This window comes from Cynoglossus semilaevis, chromosome Z (genome assembly GCF_000523025.1).
Source record: "Cynoglossus semilaevis isolate Cse_v1.0 chromosome Z, Cse_v1.0, whole genome shotgun sequence".
Lineage (NCBI taxonomy): Eukaryota > Metazoa > Chordata > Actinopteri > Pleuronectiformes > Cynoglossidae > Cynoglossus > Cynoglossus semilaevis.
The window spans coordinates 13,585,822-13,605,629 of record NC_024328.1 but is presented as its reverse complement, the minus strand read 5'-3'; the positions used below and the strand labels follow the sequence as shown (position 1 = coordinate 13,605,629).

At 40.9% G+C, this 19,808-nt stretch overlaps 2 protein-coding genes across 2 annotated transcripts; both read left to right on the top strand.

Moving 5' to 3' along the window:
• The first annotated feature begins 948 nt into the window (after positions 1 to 948).
• Positions 949 to 11,637, top strand: LOC103397946 (rap guanine nucleotide exchange factor 1). Its single transcript, XM_008336395.3, has 23 exons — positions 949 to 1,131; positions 1,246 to 1,367; positions 3,424 to 3,635; positions 3,736 to 3,895; positions 4,396 to 4,595; positions 5,224 to 5,332; positions 5,407 to 5,476; positions 5,693 to 5,833; positions 5,936 to 6,082; positions 6,165 to 6,394; positions 6,983 to 7,035; positions 7,116 to 7,218; positions 7,298 to 7,376; positions 7,984 to 8,068; positions 8,251 to 8,343; positions 8,431 to 8,616; positions 9,614 to 9,698; positions 9,787 to 9,881; positions 9,971 to 10,049; positions 10,195 to 10,296; positions 10,586 to 10,683; positions 10,759 to 10,899; positions 10,983 to 11,637. The coding sequence occupies exons 1-23, from the start codon at positions 1,098 to 1,100 to the stop codon at positions 11,116 to 11,118; spliced, it is 2,760 nt and encodes a 919-aa protein (XP_008334617.1). The 5' UTR covers positions 949 to 1,097; the 3' UTR covers positions 11,119 to 11,637.
• A 242-nt stretch (positions 11,638 to 11,879) lies between these two features.
• On the top strand, positions 11,880 to 19,157 carry pomt1 (protein-O-mannosyltransferase 1). Its single transcript, XM_025053321.1, has 20 exons — positions 11,880 to 12,138; positions 12,639 to 12,766; positions 12,868 to 12,974; positions 13,053 to 13,103; positions 13,678 to 13,824; positions 14,636 to 14,744; positions 14,830 to 14,889; positions 14,974 to 15,067; positions 15,159 to 15,314; positions 15,435 to 15,565; positions 15,651 to 15,746; positions 15,818 to 15,910; positions 16,563 to 16,659; positions 16,939 to 17,031; positions 17,117 to 17,237; positions 17,342 to 17,439; positions 18,065 to 18,178; positions 18,279 to 18,405; positions 18,516 to 18,693; positions 18,888 to 19,157. The coding sequence occupies exons 2-20, from the start codon at positions 12,654 to 12,656 to the stop codon at positions 19,060 to 19,062; spliced, it is 2,160 nt and encodes a 719-aa protein (XP_024909089.1). The 5' UTR covers positions 11,880 to 12,138; positions 12,639 to 12,653; the 3' UTR covers positions 19,063 to 19,157.
• The last annotated feature ends 651 nt before the right edge of the window (positions 19,158 to 19,808 follow it).

Here is a 19,808-nt window from a genome sequence, read left to right as displayed (position 1 = left end):
ATGTGAACGTGAATAAAGTTGGTGTGAATGAAGAAGAAAGCCTCCTGTTTTTGTTTTTTGTTGTTTTTGACTCAAGATTTTTCACTGTCACTCCATAATCACCAGTGACTGATTTACCTGGTTACTGATACGAAGTGTCACTTGTCATTTATTTATTTATTTTGTACAAATACTGATGTGAGATTGTCAAAGCAATAATTTGCACCCAGATTTGTCCTTGTCAAAATGACAATGTATTTCTAATCCTGGATTTTTTTATAGGCTTAGATTTTAGATTTTTTTTAGATTAGAATTTATCTCACCTAAAAACAAAACAAACATAAAGCAGATATAGTTTTAAAATATCTACTTAAGGGTTAACAATCTTACAAAAAAGAATGTGAAGCTTAAACTCGGAAGTAACTGAAAGGTACTTGAAGGTACAAATTATAAATTAGCTTTATTAGCACAGGAAGTTATCTGTAATTTCCTTGGTTGGTCATGTCTATGTGATTATAATTAAAATCCATGAACACAGAGACTTGTGCAACACAAACCATTTTCTTAAACTTCTGTAAAAAAAAGAAAGAAAGAAAATCCACTGGTTAGCTATGTTTTTAGGGCTAGCCTGCTGAAGGCTATATTTCAACGAACGCAACACGTTTTCTTTGTTTGTATTTTGAGATGTTGCGCTAGCCTAAAGAAATTATGTCACAGAAAACGTGCCGTAAATACAGCTAATGTTGCTCTGATAATTATTGCAACAGTGAAAATAGCGTAAACATAACTAAATACATGACATGACGCGATGTATCATTTTTAAAATGTAGAAAACCCCATCCTGTTAAAGGTGTAATATTTAATGGCGGCCAACAGGTGGCAATGCTGCTGCATCACTAGTGATCCTCACTAAAGAGGTTTTTTTTTTTTTTAACTGAGACCTGGAAAGGAAGAGAGATAGAGAAGTGAGGTAGAGGGAGACAGTCAACATTGAGAGGCAGGAAGGAAAGAAGGAGGTTAAGAGACAACAACAGAGTGAGAGAAGAAAAAAGTAAGAGAAAACTAACAGCGACAGCATTTTAATCTGTCACTCTGCCGAGTAGGAACCTGACCGTCAAATGTGGACCTCTCCTAAATCAGACAGTAAGACAGGTAAGTGTCCTGAACTCCTCTGTGATATGAAGACACGCTTCTACATATAAAGTGTTCACTTCTGTGTGTTCTGTCATTGTTGTTTGAACTGTGACAATGACTTCCCTTTTTTAGCCTCTCATTTAGTCTCTCTCACCATGAGGCTGAAGGATAAACTGCACGCACAGCGAATCAAACACCACCAGAGAAGTAAACCACCAGACCTTAACTTACAAGACCACACACTGCTGTATAAGGTAAAGTCACACAGTAGAATGTGATGTACTGTACATGGTATTATTCTATATGTACACACAGCAGTACAGGGTTTGATACTTTAGGTCTATGTTCAGGAAATTTGTTTTTTTGGCTTTGGTAGAACCCTAAATGTATTGCTATTTTTTATCATGCAACGCATTTTAGACCATATGGTTAAAGAAGTGGTTACTACGCCTGTCTTACAGCATAGAGGTCACCAGTTCACGCGTCCAATCCCTGGGTATACTTTTGTGTTTGAGCCTTTTTCTCATGTGTACCTGGGTTTTTTCCCCTGACATTTTGGTTTCTTGCCATAGTCAAAATACAATCACATCAGGTTAAGTTAGTTTCTCGCTCGAAATTAACCAATGATGTGAATGGTACTGTGAATGGTTCTTTTCTGTACACTAGCCGGCCCTCAACTCATGACTGTTGTGGTCCTACAGTGAACCGTGAATTTTAACACTGACAGGTGCCTGTGAGTCATAATAGAGGGCAAAAAGTTTCAAAAAAATATGCCGTACTACCAACAAATTTAAAGAGTCGTCTTTCTCATCGGAATAATAAGGGAACTAAGACTTTTTAAATAAGTTAATAAGTTAGGGGGTGTGGTGACGTGACAAGGAATCGCTGTAAGTTGAGGACGTCGTAAACTGAGGACCCCTGGTGTCGCCCTGTCCTGGAAAAAAAATTGGTTGTGTTTATTTGTAAATCAACTGATTTTCGTAATTCGTGTAAATTCAAGCCAGTAATTGACAACATATTGATAAAATATTTAGTAAGTACTGTAGGTTTTTATTGATATTATTTAGTTATTATTATTCTGGTTGAATATGATATCATTAAAGAAAAGTACTTCCTGGACGTCATAAGTTCTACCAGGGCATTCTTTCTGCAGCAACACACTGGGTGAAGTAATTCTGATTCTATAAGGTAGTCCTGAGTCAACATGACTTCGTGTTCCACAGGAGTGTGGTTTCTAGTGCAACACTGCCCACAGACTCAGAGGTTACACACACACACAGAAAGTTCTCCTGTCGTTAATCTCACTGTGGATGCTAACGGCTCTGAATAGTTTAATATTTATTCACAAGTCATGTCACAGAGTTCAACTCCAAGTGTTGAGCCTCGACCAAGGACCTGATCTCTGTCCTTCCACACCCTGACTTCATTCTTCAGACCATCTCTGTTTGCCCTGGTACTTCAGGAATATCACAGTATTTTGACTTTTTTACTTTGTCTTTGTCTCCATTCCATTGTTATTAAGCAGAGAATACACACCGCAACACATAACCTGGACATAGTACTGCAAAAAGGATGCACAGTTAAAATGTTAAAATTGTATGAATCACAGGGGAGCTCGATTAATTAATTAATTAATTAATTAAGATCACCCACATAATGCAACTACCAGACGCAGTACCCGAAAAATTATACATACTGAAAAAAGGGTTCATACCACAACGGTTAACAATAGCAAACAATTAAAATGTAAAAATATGATTAATCACAGGGGAGCTCGATTTATCACGATTAACCATGATTAATTGAGAGCACCCACATAATGCAACTACCAGACACAGTACTCTATATGTACTGAAACAAATGGTACATCCAAAACAATAAAAGACGGCAAATTAATAAAATTATAAAATCTAATTAATCACCGGGGAGCTCAATTAACCATGATTAATTGATATAACACACATAATGCTACTACCAGACACAGTACTCCAAAAGTATACTTAACCCTTAAAAAAGGCTACATTCCAAATTGATTAACAGTGGAAAATCTGATTAATCACAGTGTAGCTCAAATATTCATGATTAATCACGATTAATTGAGATAAAATAATATGACGAAAAACTGCTGGAACAAACAACAGTAACAGTAGGTAGATTCAGTGTTTTTGTTTTTTATTCGTGTCTTATCCAAATGGTGGAATTATTAAAAATAACTAAAGATATTCTGTAGCCGTCGTAGGTCATTCATGTAAAAACCTCCATCCATTGGTTAATGACATGACCTCATCCATTCCGTTTTTCTCTGTGCAGCCTGGTTGTGTACTGCTGGACCATCAGCGGGCAGTCATCAGCTCCCTGCAGTACTTCAAGGCCGTGGTAGACAGACTGGGTGTGGACACACCTGGAGGGAACAAACAGGTCCTGGACCAGACAGTGGTGGGAAATCTGGTGGGCGGTACCTCCACGGACGTGTTGGAGGCGGTCCAGACTCTGGTCCGTCTAGAGCCTCACCTGAAGACCAGGTAAAAAAATAAAACTAGACCCCTGTGACTAGTTACCACCAGGATTTGACCTGACCTCTGACCCTGATCTTTCCCTTTTATTTTTTTGTTCCGTCTACAGCAAAACTATCTCCACCTGTCTCACCAGTCTGTACCAGTCTCTGGCTCAGCTGATTGGCTGGGCAGACCAGGTTCTCCTGCAGGGGTGCATCTCCCATGAAGATGAGAAGGCGACGGCCGGTGTTACCACGGTGATCAGAGCAGTGTTGGACAAGGTCAAGGTGAGGAGGAACGTGAGGAGGAAAATTACTTTTTATGGTTAAACATTAATACACACTCTATTAATTGGTGTATGTGTGTATAAAGGTCATACCGGAACATTTTAATTGATCCTACGCTTGGGAAATTCTTGTGTTACCAGCAAATTTACCCAGCTGACTTTACCCTTGCAAATATGTGGTTCCTTAGGAAATCGACCTCAGGACCACTTAGCCTGTACAATCCCCTGATGATTAGAATAGATTAAAAAAATGAACCACAATGCTGCCATCTAGTGGCTTTTACTTTGATATACAGCCGTTTTTCCCCAAAACTATTTTTAAGGGCACAGATATTACATTATTATGCAAATATCGGTCGGCCGATATTACTGGACACCCCTATTGCTCCATCCTGTCGAATGTTAAATATTGTTTTTAAATCTCTACCTTTATCCTGTGAATGTTCCATTCCCTGCCATTCTAAGACATCTGTCCTGTCCTCCTGCTCCTATGTCCATCAGGATCTGGTTCGATTTGCCGGAGAGAGACAGGACGGTTGTGTCCCACTGTCCCCTGTCCTGTCAGAACCTGACGTGGAACAATGGGGAGATGTTGATGACCAGAAGTCCTGGAGCTGCAGTAGTCCTGCAGAGGAACTCACATCCCCCCCACCAAAACCTCAAATGCCCTTCTTTCAGCTGCAGTTGGGTCCTGGTCCTGGGTAGGGTCTTAAACACACACACACACACACACACACATCTGTTTAAATGGTCTTGGGTAGGTGAACACTTAACCACACTGTAACACGTTTGAACATGACTGAGTGGACAAACTAGGCTGTGGTGTGAAACAGGAAGTTGAAGAACATATGCCGTGGCGTCTGACTTCCTACCCGTGTGAACGCACGACAGGAAGTAGAAGCGAAAAAGTTAAAGTGATGCAACACGTTTTGGATTTAAAATTTGGATTTTAAATGGATCTCGACGGAATATCAAATCATAAATTCCATTTCCTGTTTCTCTTCCTTTTTATGTCTCCGTCCATGCCGTATATTACACCGTCTGTGTCCCTCCTGTCTATCTCTGTCTCTATATCTTCCCTCTGTTTTTCTCTATTCCTCTTTCTGTTCCTGTTTTTGTGTCTCTTTCTTTTCCTGCCAGTTCGACGTCTCCGTTTTTGTTTCTATAGCGTCTCGGTGCTTTCCTTCGTGTTTCTGTCTTTGTCCGTCTCTGTGAGTGTGTTCCCTTGAACATTTTCACTTTCAAACATGAATCACTTTATACCATATTTATTCTTCTGTTTTCATTAGTTTTATTCCCTGTTGTCTTGTGTTTTGGTTTCTCCTCCAGACCTCCAGCCCTGCCTCCTAAAAAGCGTTCATCCTCAGGTAAACCCCCCTGCAGGGTTGCCATCGTTGCACCAATGAGACGAGAACCTGAAGCTAACACACAGACACAGGTGATTTATCTGTTCAATACTAGACTTGCATTAAAGGTCCAGCTCGTGTAAATATTAAAAGTGTCTAATTTCAGGAGTGTGACGACGACCCTCTGAAACGACGTTCTTCTTGCACAGACTCATCTGCTGAAGTCATACACTGTGGTAACACACACACACACACAGATACACATTTCCAGTCACCAGCCAGGGGTGTTGATGACATCACTTCCTTCGAGCTGACAGAAATAAATGTCAAGTTTGTGTCACTGCCTGTGTGAAGGAGGGTGCTAAACTGCTGCCCCCTGTTGGCGCAATACAGGTAGTGACACTGATACGCACAATGGTCAGAAACTACAAATAAATGGTGTGTGTTTACAGACTCAGAGGTGATTCAGGAGGCAGACCCAGACTACCAGTTCCTCCATACGGACCTCTCCTGCTTTGACGCTCTCCCCCCGATTCTTTTGCCGTTGACAATCCCTCCTGCGCTGCCTGAGAAAAAAAGATGCAACACAGCGGGTAAGAGAAAGAAAATGGAAGTTTCCCTCCCTCCCTCCTTCCTCCCTGCCTCTGCATCTGCCTCTGCACGTGTCTGAAACATTTGTTGTCTCCAAAACTCAGACACGACCAACTCTCAGACCACAAATTATTTCGAGTCTGACCTCACAACCCAAGAACTCAAAGAGTGTACAGATCCCGATGACACTGTAACGTCCCCCCTGTCCCCTGTGAAGTCCCCGCCCCCCCTTCCTGAGAAGAAACGACACAGTGAGTAAAACGCAGAAATCCTCCAATCATCTGAAACCCTGAGTTGTCTGAGTTGTTGTCGTCTCCTCCTCTCTGCGTTCAGTCCACCAGTACCTGAAGATCTGCTCGTCGTACAGCGCTCAGTCCACAGCCATGTTCTACCAGACCCCGCAGACCTTCGGTCTCAGTCACAGCCCCAAAGAGCTGCTGGTGGAGACCAGTAACCAGCTGATGCAGACACACCTGGAGACCGAGCCGCTGCCCGACTCAGACTCCAACACCCCTCCTGGTTTGTCCTTTGCTCCAGCTCTACCACCAAAGAAGAAACAGCAGGTATTAGCGGGCACTAAATCTGAGCCATCTCTGTCCGTGCGCTGCTGAGGGAAGTTCAAAATGACAAATGCATCGTGTTCACCACGTGCTTCAACTTAGTTTTTACGCTGACCCCTGACCTTTGATGCGTAATTTGATCATTTGAAATTAAATACAAATTAACTGTTTTGTGGAAATTTTATTGGGTTTAGACCGGGGTGTCAAACTCATTTTGGTTCACAGGCTGCATACAACCTAATTAGGTGTTAAGTCAGACAATCATAACCATTTTCCCCTATGTTTTTATCCAATTAAGTACCGGTCTCTGAGATACATATTATTATTTATATTTAATGAAATATAATTTTACAAAAAATATCCTGAACATGAAGTGTTTGTGTATTTCTTTATTTTCAAGCGGGCCGGATTAAACATTGTGAGCCGCTTTTGGCTCTCACGAAAATCATTTTGCAATTTTATATACGAAAGTAAAACCTCTCTGAGAAAATAAATAATCCTTGAATCTGAGATTTGTGTGTATTTATACTGTGGGTTGCGGGCCACAAGTGACGCCTTTTATTACACAGGCTCTGTCTGTATTTATGACAGGATCATCACGATCCACCCCAAGACAAGAACCAGGAAGAGGGAGGCAGAAACAGGTGAGACACAAACCCATTAAACTAGAGTTCAACTCACCTGTACCAGGACACACTGGGTGACACTGGTCTCTGCTCTGTAGTCTGCAGGAGGAAAAATGTGACCAGTGGAGCAAAGACAAGCAGGATGACTTGTTACTGACCGACCACCAGGAGATTTTTAACAGAATCACCATGAAGACAAAGGTATTTGATTTCATCATCTGATCGATGTCGTACACATCCTTACTTTTGTTTTCTGACCTTTGAGCCATCACTGTCTCAGGAAGAAGAAGGACCAGATGTAAAGGCTGCCTCCTCTGAGGTCCTGTTGGTTTACGCAACAGAGACTGACAGCAGCACTGGTAAGATCTGATTCAATTTCTTTTTCACCTCCACACTAGTATTTAGTAGCATTCAAATTAGGGATGTTCGATATTAACTTTTTGCTGATATTCGATATGCCGATATTGTCCAAACATTTCTGATCAACCGATACCGATATAGCAGGGCAGTGGTGGCCTAGTGGTTAGAGTACAGTAGAGTAGGGCTTTATTCATTAGGGAAGTTAAGTGCCGTGTGGTCACTAAGATGAGTTAAAGCAGTGTTTCTCAATTATTTTTTGCCATGCCCCCCCTAGGAGACAGAAGTATTTATTTATCTGTACAAACTGCTGTATGAGTTGCTGGCACCAGCATTCTGCATACAATCTCCTGATTATTAGAATAGATTAATAAAATGAACTGCAATGCTGCCAATGCTGCCAAGTGACTTTCACTTTTATATACAGCAGTTTTTCCCCAAAACAATTTTTGGGCACGTACCATTTGGCAAAGCATTATTGGGTTTTCATTATTGGAGAAAAAATTTGCATTATAATTATGCTAATATCGGGCCATTAATATCGGTTGGCCGATATTATTGGATACCCTTATTCAAAGTATTCTCAAGTCTATAATTTGTTTCTTGTAGAAATTGACCTTTATTGTGAAGCCTTCCTCGCGACCTTCAGGACCTTCATCAGCCCATTGGATGTCATCAGCAAACTACAGCACAGATATCCTTTCACTGAACGAGTACTACAGAGAGTGTAGAATGAAAGTACCTATGTATGCAGATGATCTACATATTATTCTCCTGAACTTGGATATTTTAAATGCACTTCAAAAGAGAAATTATTTTGATATATATAACCTAACTTGATCCTAGTGTGCTATCAAACTCTTTAACTATCAGCAAATATCGACATTTCTGCAGTGGACACGGAGCTAAGGAGATAAACGCTGCCAAAAACACGTTCCAGCTGCTGGTCAGAGTGGTGGACGAACTGAGGTGAAATACTTTAAACACACATTTTCATACATACCGATGGAACTTTCTGACTTGTCAGGTACCAAAAACCTGTCTTTGTGTCTGCAGTGTGATGGAGCTGGAGGCAGACCTACTGCAGTCGTTGACCGACATGGTGTTCAAACATCTGACGGATGGAGAGCTGGGACTGGCTCACCTTCTGCGCTCCACTGTCCTGTCAAAACTGGAACTAAAATGGCACTGTTGTTCCACTTTGTCTACTTGCCCTCTTGCAGCCAGGGGTGTTACCGCCAGGTAGTCTACATGTGTTTCATTCTTTCCAGTCTGGAATCATGACTGTAATTTTCTTTAACCATCTCAAAAGAGGCAACATTCAAATGCCCTGGCCCTCTCTCTTGTGCCACCAGAGGGAGCCGAATCACCACAAAAGTGGCATATGAATCATAGTTTCAGAACAACTAGTCTTCACAATGGGATTTATGGTCACATGGTATTTGTCCATGGGGTAATTGTGATTAGACATTATAGCCTGGCATGGAAAACCACCAAGTTCTTATTTGGGTCATTGTGTAGTGGTTAGCATGCCTGCCTCGGAAGGAGAGAGCAGAGAGTTCTGAGTTCAAATCCCAGAGGAACCACATGCTTGTAATAGCAGATCTTCTGTTAACACAAGATTTTCCCAAATATGGGTTCAATAATGTTTAAATTAGTATCATTATTATTATTATTCTTTTATATTATTGTTCCTCTAACATACAACTCCTGCCAATATATAGAGTCTACAGTATATACCAGCAAGCCAACTCTAGTCCACATTTGATATGATCATGCAGGCCAAATCCCCGAGCCTGAGTTTGATATGTGTTGCCTAGACCAGTGGTTCTCAAACTTTTTATACTCTGTACCACCTGAGAAAACATTGATCTCTCTGAGTACCACTATGATTACCAACAATAGAATATAGCAGCATAGGCCTTCACTATTAGCTTCCACCACAGGAGAGATGTTTAAAAATGTTTATAAAGATGTTTATGTTTAAATGTAGTATTCAATGTACATGGTATGTTTCAGATTTATTCAATTGAAAATGGAAATGTGAAAATATGAATTTTCCCCATGTACCACTAGAGAGCACCTGTGGTACGCATACCACAGTTTGAGAACCACGGGTCGAGACAGAATGGTTCAGGCAAAGCAGCTGTGGTTTTAAGCAATTTGACCACTTTGGGTTGTAGTGCAACATTAACCTGCATCAATATATTCAATATATATATATTTATATTCTCCTCAGACCAAAAACTCTGCTGGACTTTCGGAGTCAGGATCTCGCTGAACAGTTGACTCTGATGGACTCTCAGTTGTTCTACAAGATTGAGGTACAAGCTGTTACGTCCCTTATCTTGTAGATATTTATTCTTAACTGACACCCGCCTGTCACTCACCCGTCCACTCCCCCACAAACAGCGTCCAGAGGTGTTGATGTGGTCTAAGGAGCAGAACGAAGAGAAGAGTCCAAACCTGACCGAGTTCACCCAACATTTCAACAACGTGTCCTTCTGGTGAATATCCTACAAACCATTTTACTGTTTTGACACATGGTTATAGTATTCTGTTTGCGTACTGTACATCTGTGTGTACGTTTCCTCAGGGTGCGTTCGGTCATCATCCTTCAGGAAAAACCTCAGGACCGGGAGAAATTAATGCTTAAGTTCTTGAAGATCATGAAGGTAAACAGACCCGCATTAGGTCCAGGATTTAGGGAAGAGTTAAGTGGAATAGTTACACAGATTGGGAAAATGGAGGATAATTTATGTTTATGTTTTAGTGAAATTACAGCTCACAGTGACAAATTGCTCTGTTTTGTATCTACAGCACCTGAGGAAGCTGAACAACTTTAACTCGTATCTAGCCATCCTGTCGGCCCTGGACTCTGCACCGTTACGGCGTCTGGACTGGCAGAGAAGCACAGCTGAGGTCTGAACTTTAACAACACAGACAACATGTGTCTACCTTTTTTGTTTTTATTATTTGTCAACTTGACTTGGTGTATTAGTGGATTCAGTGGATCCAAATGCGGCCCACCGAGTCATTTTTTGTGGCCCGTGGGACCTTAAAAAGCATGAATTAAACTTACCTGATAGGTTAAATTAGCGCTCACTTTAGTCATGTGGCATACTGAAAAATCCTCTCACATATTAAGATACTTATAATGGTTTAAAGTCTGAAAGAGTTCATACAGAGTGATGTATGTTTGTCTTCTCAGTCTCTAGAAGAACTCAGCTCTTTGATTGACAGCTCCTCCTCCTTTAGAGCGTACAGAGCAGCTCTGGCTGAGGTGGAACCTCCCTGTATACCTTACCTGTACGTATGAATACCACTATGTATAAATGCCCTGCCTGGTCCATTTAAAACATTTTGATCAAAATGTCTGCTTAGGGGTTTGATCCTGCAGGATTTGACCTTTGTTCACCTGGGCAATCCTGACACGTTGATGACATCGCAGGGAAAAAAAGTAAACTTTTCGAAACGGTGGCAACAGTTCAACATCCTGTGCACTTTAAAAAATTACCAGCAAGCGTAAGAGGACGGCAGTCGTGCAAGTATTTATTTACATGATCTCTTCTGTTTAACATTAATTAAATCTCTCTCTCTCTCTCCAGTCCGTACTCTCTGCAGCCCAGTAACGACATCATTTTGTTCTTTAACGGCTTCAGCGATCACTTGGCAGAGGAGGCGTTGTGGGAAATGTCTCTCAGGCTCAAACCACGGAACACCCCCAAAATCATCCAGAGATAACTGACAAAATACGAACTGGAAAAATGTGAAATAATGTGTTGTATTCAAACGGAGCTGGTACTTCACGGTCAAAGACAGAAATACTTCAGTTTACAAAGAATTCGACAAAGGTACACTGGACTAACGTTCCACAATAGCAGCAAGTTAGGATGGAGCTCCCGGGTCTTCAGGGTGGTTCTGGAACATATTTGTACTAATGTGCAGTACAGGTGGACGATGTATATGTGTATGATGTATATCTATGTGTGTGTGTTTATATTTTATTCAAGTTGCTAATCGCGCTGATATGCTGCGGTTTGTCGCTTTAAGAACGGCAATCTGCCATCCGTCCAATCATATTTCAGCATTCATCCTGTTAAAATGTTACAGCCAATCCCAAGTGAGGACGGATGAAAGACAGCCTCTGTGGCAGTGTTAATCACTCTCAATGTAACGGGTGAGTTTGTTTGTTTTTGTTTGTTTTGTTTTTTACCACAAAAAAAAATCCTTGAATTCTAATAAAATGCAACCAAACATTTACCTTTTAATGATCCGTAAATGCTCCTTCGTAGTACGGAAGCGTATTGCTGCCACACTGAGAAAAAAAAACGTTTACGTAATGTGATGTTTTACGTTATTTCGTGATAAGTTTTACGTTATTACGTGATAAGTTTCACCTTTTTTCGTGATTACGTTTTAAGTTTTACGTTATGACGTGATACGCTTTACGTTATTACGTGATAAGTTTTACGTTATTTCGTGATAAATCAACCCTAAGTGTACGAGCCATATTCTTGAAGATGAGAACCTCGCCATTTACTCTCACCATGGTAACGCCAACCATGTAATGCTAGGTTGGCTAGCTGCTTGGATCTGCAGACAGAACTAATCGATCATATCGAGTGTCTGCTTCTGCTGCTGCAGACTTGCTGTGGAAACTATGCTTGGATTCGATGAAACTACGAGGCTGTAAAGAACCAATGGGCATCTGAGTTTGCGGGTGTCGACAGAACATGTTGTGTTTCATGCGGACAACAACAGGTCAGATTTGTTAAGAATGTTACTGTTGTGTGATAGATAGAACAGCGAGTCGGATGCTAACAACTGTTAGCATCACTCCTGTTGGACTCAAACATATGTAGTTCTTCCAGACTCACCTGTCGGATCGTAAACACACACTTTATTTAAGGTATTCCATACCTGCCTTTTAAACACGTAGAGTTTTTACAGCTTTAGGGAACGTTATAGCAAGAAAACTACACCGTATGTTTAAGTGAGCCATTTGTGGACATAATACAAACAAATGACGCGTTGACATCATTTCTATTGACACTGCAAATATTTGACGTAAAAGTATGATAAAAGTTTGTAAATTTTAATATATTTAAAATAAATATCCAAATAATAATGAAGGAATGGAATGTTACTTTTACAAACCTGTAGATGGTGCTGTAAACACAGTTGAAATAGTAAATAGGTTCTGGTAAACAGTGATAGTGATGGTATTCTTGTTCAGTTCTTTTAACTTTCACTCACATAAGATCCGAGTCGCCGTGATGCTGCATCTCCCCCTGATGGTTACGGCTCAGGTGGACCTGGTCCTTGTGCTGGTCACTGTGCTGAGCCTGTGGACTCGACTGTGCCACCTCAGCTATCCCAATGCTGTGGTGTGAGTGTTGCATTCACTTGGACTTGAATCCATTCAAACCCATTTCCCCGTTAGTTGTTCATCATTCAGGTATTTGTCTCCTTTTTTTTCTGCGTCTTTAGCTTCGATGAAGTGTATTATGGCCAGTTTGTGTCCCTGTATATGAAGAGAGTTTTCTTCATCGATGACAGTGGACCACCTCTAGGTCACATGATATTGGCACTCGGAGGTCAGTATAGCCACAGTGTGACATGCGCAGTCTTCGGTATTACCCCTTTACCTGTAACTGTGTGTGTGTGTTTTGCAGCGTATCTGGGAGGATTTGATGGAAACTTTGCGTGGAACAGAATTGGAGCAGGTAGAAACTCTGGGCTCGGTCCAATCACTGTATCTTATCTGGAAATGATTAGAAACTGCTAAATGCAATATTTAAAAATATTTAAATTTATTTTGAAATGTTATAATCAAATACAACCAGTATAATCCACTATCGGCCATTAAAAACAATTTTTATAAATAAATGCATTGGTTAGGTCAGATGTGGTATAAGATTTAAATTATGTAAATTATGCATTTTATTGTTTTTGTCTATTAGGGGAAATAATTTTTAAAAAATACACAGGAAAACGTCATTATCATACCAGTTTCTCTTTTACAAATTGAATGGGGTGTTGAATTACAGCATAAGTTCAGTGCACAACAGCGCCCCTGCTGTCGGAAAGGGGCACCTATAGAGTCAGTGCAGTGGAGAAGAGCTCGCAGCTAGGTTTATATCAGAGTTGCTGTGTTTATTTTTATTTTATTTATTATTAGTATTAATGTATGTGCTCTTAAAGTATAAAATAAAATATTTTGCAGTAATCTCTGTTTGTGTTTGTGTTCATCATAAGGTATTACTACAGTAACCCCGTGTTGTTTCATTGTCGGTACAGAGTATCCTTGCAGCGTGAGTGTTTGGACTCTGCGGTTCCTGCCTGCTCTGTGTGGAGCTCTCTGTGTTCCCCTGGTTTATCTGTTGACTTTGGAGTTAAAATTCTCTCACCTCTCTGCTCTGGGAGCTGCACTGCTGTTATTGCTGGGTGAGTGCAGTGTTAATGCCTAACACTGCTTTATAGAAACACAACACTTACCACGTGTCAAGACCGTGACCTGTTGATATTCATTCGTATTCACCTGAAAGGCAGCGGTCGACTCTTACACAGTGTCTGTTTCAGTGAACCACTCTGTTTGGATACGCATATAAGAATGAAGACCACCAGCCCCCGGTGTTACTGATTATTTTTAATTAACTGTAACTGCAAAAAAGATCACTGGTTCACCCGATAATTTCGGCTGACCGATATTATCGGCCCGATAGCATATTATGTAATATCTGTAAGAATCGTTATGATACTGTAAACCAGCTAACACAATGCATGCTAAAACTAACACATGCTCTAAAAATAGTTTTGGGATAAGATATATTAAAGTCACTAGATGGCAGCATCGCAGCTCATTTGATTAATCTCATACTCATACAGTGGTTTCTACAGATAAATAAACAAATATAACCAGGGATATATCGGTATAGGTTAATAATATCGGAATCGGAAATTAATAGTTTGGACGATATCGGATAACAGCAAGAGTTAATATAGGACATCCCTAGTATTTGTGAGTGTATAAATATATATTTATGTGTATTCATGTTTGTGTATATATGTATATATATATATATATGCACGATGTACTTAGATTATATACATCTATCCAGCTATCAAATTTACATATCTATGGTAATATGATATAATATGGTATAATATTTGGTAATAATACGTTTGATATGCTGTTATATCTTGCTATGCTATATAGCACTTGTGTCCAAACGTTTACGTTCCTTTCACGTCCTAGAGAACTCCCTGATTGTCCAATCACGCTTCATGTTACTGGAGTCCGTTCTCATCTTCTTCGTGCTGTTGGCCTTTTTCTCCTACCTGTGCTTCTACAACGCTCCCAGCAGGTGAGGGTGACCTTTTGAATTTTAACCTGAGCTGCCTGAGTTGCCTGTTGATGTCTCAGCTTCTCATTGGTCCTCTGCTCCTCAGCTCCTGGTTCAGGTATGGCTGGCTGCTCCTCTGTGGAGCCTCCTGCGGTGCGGCCATCGGGTGAGGAAATCATCTGCGGCTGTTTTTTTGACGTGACGGTTTTAACCGAAGGGTGTGTGTATTTATATGTGTGTATAATGTCAGGGTTAAATACATGGGCCTGTTCTCGTACCTGCTCCTGCTGGGTGTGGCCTCTCTGCACACCTGGAACCTGATCGGAGACCGAACCGTCAGTCACGTGAGTCTGGATCCACAGACCACACACTAAAACTCAATGTAATAAACCGAACTCACGGTGTGTTTGTGTGTTCATGTTCCCGTCTGTACAGCTCAGTGTGTGCGTGCAGTGTGTGTGTAGATTTTTCTGCTTGCTGGTCCTTCCTGTCCTGCTCTATGTATTCTGGTTCTACGTTCATCTGAGTATCCTGAGCCACAGCGGTCCACATGACCAGCTGATGAGCTCAGCCTTCCAGGCCAGTCTTCGGGTAAGACACTAATAAATACACACACAAAGTATTTCTTTTTTTCCTTTTCCTTTTTTTTTAATTTTATTTTTTAATATATTTGGTATAATTTGTTTTTTATCCACTTTTCTCCGTCTTAAGGGTGGTCTCTCGCGGATCACGCAGGGTCAGCCCCTGGAAGTGGCCTATGGCAGTCAGGTGACGCTAAAGAGCTCTGCCTCTCAGCCAATCCCCTGCTGGCTCCACTCACACAAAGCCAACTATCCAATCAGGTGCTGCAGGCTCACATGACCACCAGCCAATCACAGACTGCAAGCTAAAAAATGTTTTTCTCCTTTTGCACGTGCATTTGTTCAGGTACGAAAACGGGCGTGGCAGCTCCCACCAGCAGCAGGTCACCTGTTACCCCTTCAAAGACGTCAACAACTGGTGGATTGTCAAAGACCCCGACAGGTAGAAGGACAACCTTTTCTGTGGCATGCTGGGAAGTTTGCTTCTCTGTCTAATGAGTTTGTCTGTAACAGACAGGAAATGATGGTGAGCAGTCCCCCCCGGCCTGTCCGTCATGGTGATGTCATCCAGCTAGTTCATGGCATGACCTCACGTTTCCTGAACAGGTAAAAACAACCCAAACATCACGGACTCTTTCTCATCCAAGAACCATATGTTTGGTAACATTTTAAACAGTTAAACATAATGACCTAAAAAGAAATTAAATAAATGACTTTCTACAGAGGGCCGATATTTTTTCAATTGAGAAAATCTCACTGTTATACCGATATATTCAGCCATATTAGCATAATTATGTTATATCCGTAAGAATTGTTATGATAATGGAAAACCCAATAACGCAATGCCTGGGTTTCCCCAAATGATGTGTACTCTAAAAATTGTTTTGGGAATAAACCGTTGTGTTAAACTGAAAGTCACTAGGTGGCAGCATTGCAGCTCATTTTATTAATCTCATACTCATACAGTGGTTTGTACAGATAAATAAATAAATTACCAGGCCTGTATCAGAATTGGTTGATACCGGAATCAGAAATTAAGTGTTTGAAAAATATCGGCATATCGGATATCAAAAAGTTAAAATCAGACATCTTTAATTCAAACTAAGAACTAACCTAAGATGAACCGGCAAATTAAAGGTCTTTTTTAGAATCAGTTTATTGATTGGTTGATACAGTACCATCCTGGCTTTCTCAACAGAAAATGAAAAATGAACAGAAAACATTTTCAATCATAAATAACCTGAGTTTCTTGTTTCAGCCATGACGTGGCAGCTCCCATGAGTCCTCACGCCCAGGAGGTCTCTGGCTACATCAACTTCAACGTTTCTATGGCAGCTCAGAACCTGTGGAGAGTGGTGAGTCTGAGGCGTTAACTGTGTGTGTGTGTTAAATTTTGAATTTTCAAGTCAATAAAAGTGATTCTCCTTCTTAGCTGGTGCGCCAATGCAAACAAAAATCTCACATTTTTATACAAATAAAATGAGGAAAAATACCTTTGATGCCAACAGTTAGAGTAACAAACTGTGTCTGTTTCCAGCCCTTATTCAACTTTCAAAACAAATACAGGAAAGTACAAATATGACTCCTGGTGTTTCTTCTTCAGGTGAACCATAGTCGTGTGTGTTTGTGTTCAGGACATCTCAAACAGGGAGGTGGAGTCAGACGTGTGGAAGACCATCCTGTCAGAGGTTCGACTGATCCACGTCAACACCTCGGCCGTTCTTAAGGTGCAAACAGGAAGTGCACGTTTAAACCCCAGTGCAGTGATTTCTTTGTACATAACGGTCTCTCTTTGTGTCTGTGTGTGTGTAGCTGAGTGGTGTGTCTCTCCCAGACTGGGGTTTCCGCCAGCTGGAAATTGTAGCGGAGAAACTGTTCAAAGCTAACACTGGCAATTTGGGATGGACGGTGGAGGAACACCGATACGGAACCAGTACAGAAACAGATACTGCTTACCTTTTTGGGAGGGGCGGGGGGGCAGTAATAACAACGTTGCTGCTTTTTGCTGTGTTGACCTGTGTGTGTTTGTTTGTGTAGGTCAGGAGCAGAAAGAGAGGGAAGTGGAGCTGCATTCTCCATCTCACATTGATGTGGACAGAAAGATTTCCTTTTGGGCAAAGTTTTTAGAACTACAGGTCAGTGACACGGACATGAAGAAAAAAATTAGCGTCGGCATTAGCCTACTGAGATCATGTTTTTCATTAAAAAAATTAAGAGCAAAAAAATCAAACATTTTATTTCTTTTAAAAGACTAAATTAATAATAATATGTGTGGATCTGTTACTGTCTCAATCACTAAAATTGCTAAATAAATAAAATAATTATATTATTATGTGTGTGTGTATATATATATATGTATATATATATGTGTATATATATATATATATATATATGTATGTATGTATGTATGTATATATATGTTATAAATAAATAACTAAAACTATTTCCATACCGGATCGGTCGAGGCCCGGGTTAATAAAGACCGCCAACAGTGCTGTTGACCTACAGGGTACTGGTGAAAATTGGACTACTGTTGGTCAAAGACAAAGAAGAGGAGGAGAACGATTGATCAGAGTAGAAGATGCAGAGAACAGGGCAATATGGAAATCAATGATTTGCTGTGGCAACCCCTGAAAAAAGGGACAAAGCCGAAAGAAAAAGAAGTGTTACTGTCTACTCAATCATTCATATGTGCAAGAGCAGTGGTCACATTGTTGCCATAGCGACACAGTAACATGTCATGTTTTTATGTTGTAACAGTGGAAGATGCTAACAGTAAAACAGGAAGACTCCGAACACAAATACAGCTCCTCCCCTTTAGAGTGGATCACCATGGAAACCAACATTGCATACTGGCTGCACTCCTCCTCTAATGTACACACACACACTGCCACACAGGCTGGTCATAGTTTTAACACTGTCTGTATTTGACATACTAATTGTTAAAAAGTAAATCTATTATTTGTGTAACTAGGCTCAGATCCATCTGATTGGTAACCCAGTGTCATGGGGTGTTGCCAACTTCAGCCTGTTGGCCTATCAGGTGCTGGCAGTTTTCTATCTGCTGAGGAGGAGGCGGGGCTTCAAAGACTTGCCTCACGGTACGAACCCTGAACTTTAACTTTGAACTTGAACTTAAATGGAATAAAGAGTCGTGCTGCTACCGGCTCCAAAACTCTGACACTCATTTCTAACAATGTGTGTTTTCCAGGTGTGTGGTGTAAGTTTGTGTGCCTGGGCTGTGTGTGTGTCGGCGGCTGGTTAGTCAACTTTGTGCCTTTCTTGTTGATGGAGAAAACACTCTTCCTCTATCACTACCTGCCCGCTCTCTGCTACCTGTACCTGCTGAGCCCCGCCCTGCTGGAGCACATGCACACTCATCTTCTCAGGTACATTTCTTCACACACACCAGTCATAAACTGTGAATGGTTGTCAAAAATACATCCTGCAGGTCAAAACTGGCCTACTAGGAGGTTCAGTCCAGCCCCAATAAATTTTAAAAGCAGAAAAAGCACAAACATTTTATCTTCATGATGTTTTGTAAAATGACATTTCAAAAGGTAAAAACTTTGTCTCCTTGCAGCAGCGTGACGTACCAGCGAGCGCTGTGTGTGTGGGCCTCAGCTGTGTTGTTGTCTGTCTTCCTGTCATATCGAACCTTCTGCCCACTCACCTATGGAAATCCAGAGCTTTCGGCAAATGAACTGCGAGGACTCAAATGGCGGGACAGCTGGGACATCCTGTACCGGAGACGTTAGTCACAGAGAGGACAACCAATTAGTCTGTACATGATGATGATGTCACAAGAGTTGAGTGGAAAAAAACGTTTTAAATAAAAACTACTGACAAAAAAGTGAATGTGAATATTAAAAAAAAAGGGATTGTAATGACAAAAGTTCTGTTTTTTTTTCTTTCAAAGTATTACACTGATGCTTGTTTTGTCATGACAGTATTACGGAGCCCCTAAAGGGACATGGGGGGGTGGGGAGGGAAGAGAAACGTATCTCGTGCTCACGAAATACTTTCTCGTGCGCACTAGATACTTTCTCGTGCTCACGAGATACTTTCTCGAAAGCAAGAGAAAGTATCTAAGACATTCTGCCACGCAAAGCATCTAAGACATTCTGCCACACATACATACAGGGTAATACATTGAAATAACAAACAATAATGTACAGTACGTACGGTTGGGAAATCTAAGATACCGCCATGCCATGCGGGACATATGTACTGTAGTGATGTGTTGTTCGTGAGTAATTCGTTCAAAATGAACGAATCATTTGAACGAATCACATATGACTCGTGACTCCCGAGTCATATGAAAGATTCGTGACTGGTGACTACCGAGTCATATTAAATATTTGTTCATATTGAACTCACGAATCACTCACAAATCACTCACTGCGAACTAATCACACTCTGCGAACAATCACTTTCTGCGAACTAATCTTTTACTACGAACGAATTACTGTCTGCAAACTAATCTTTCACTGTGAACTAATCT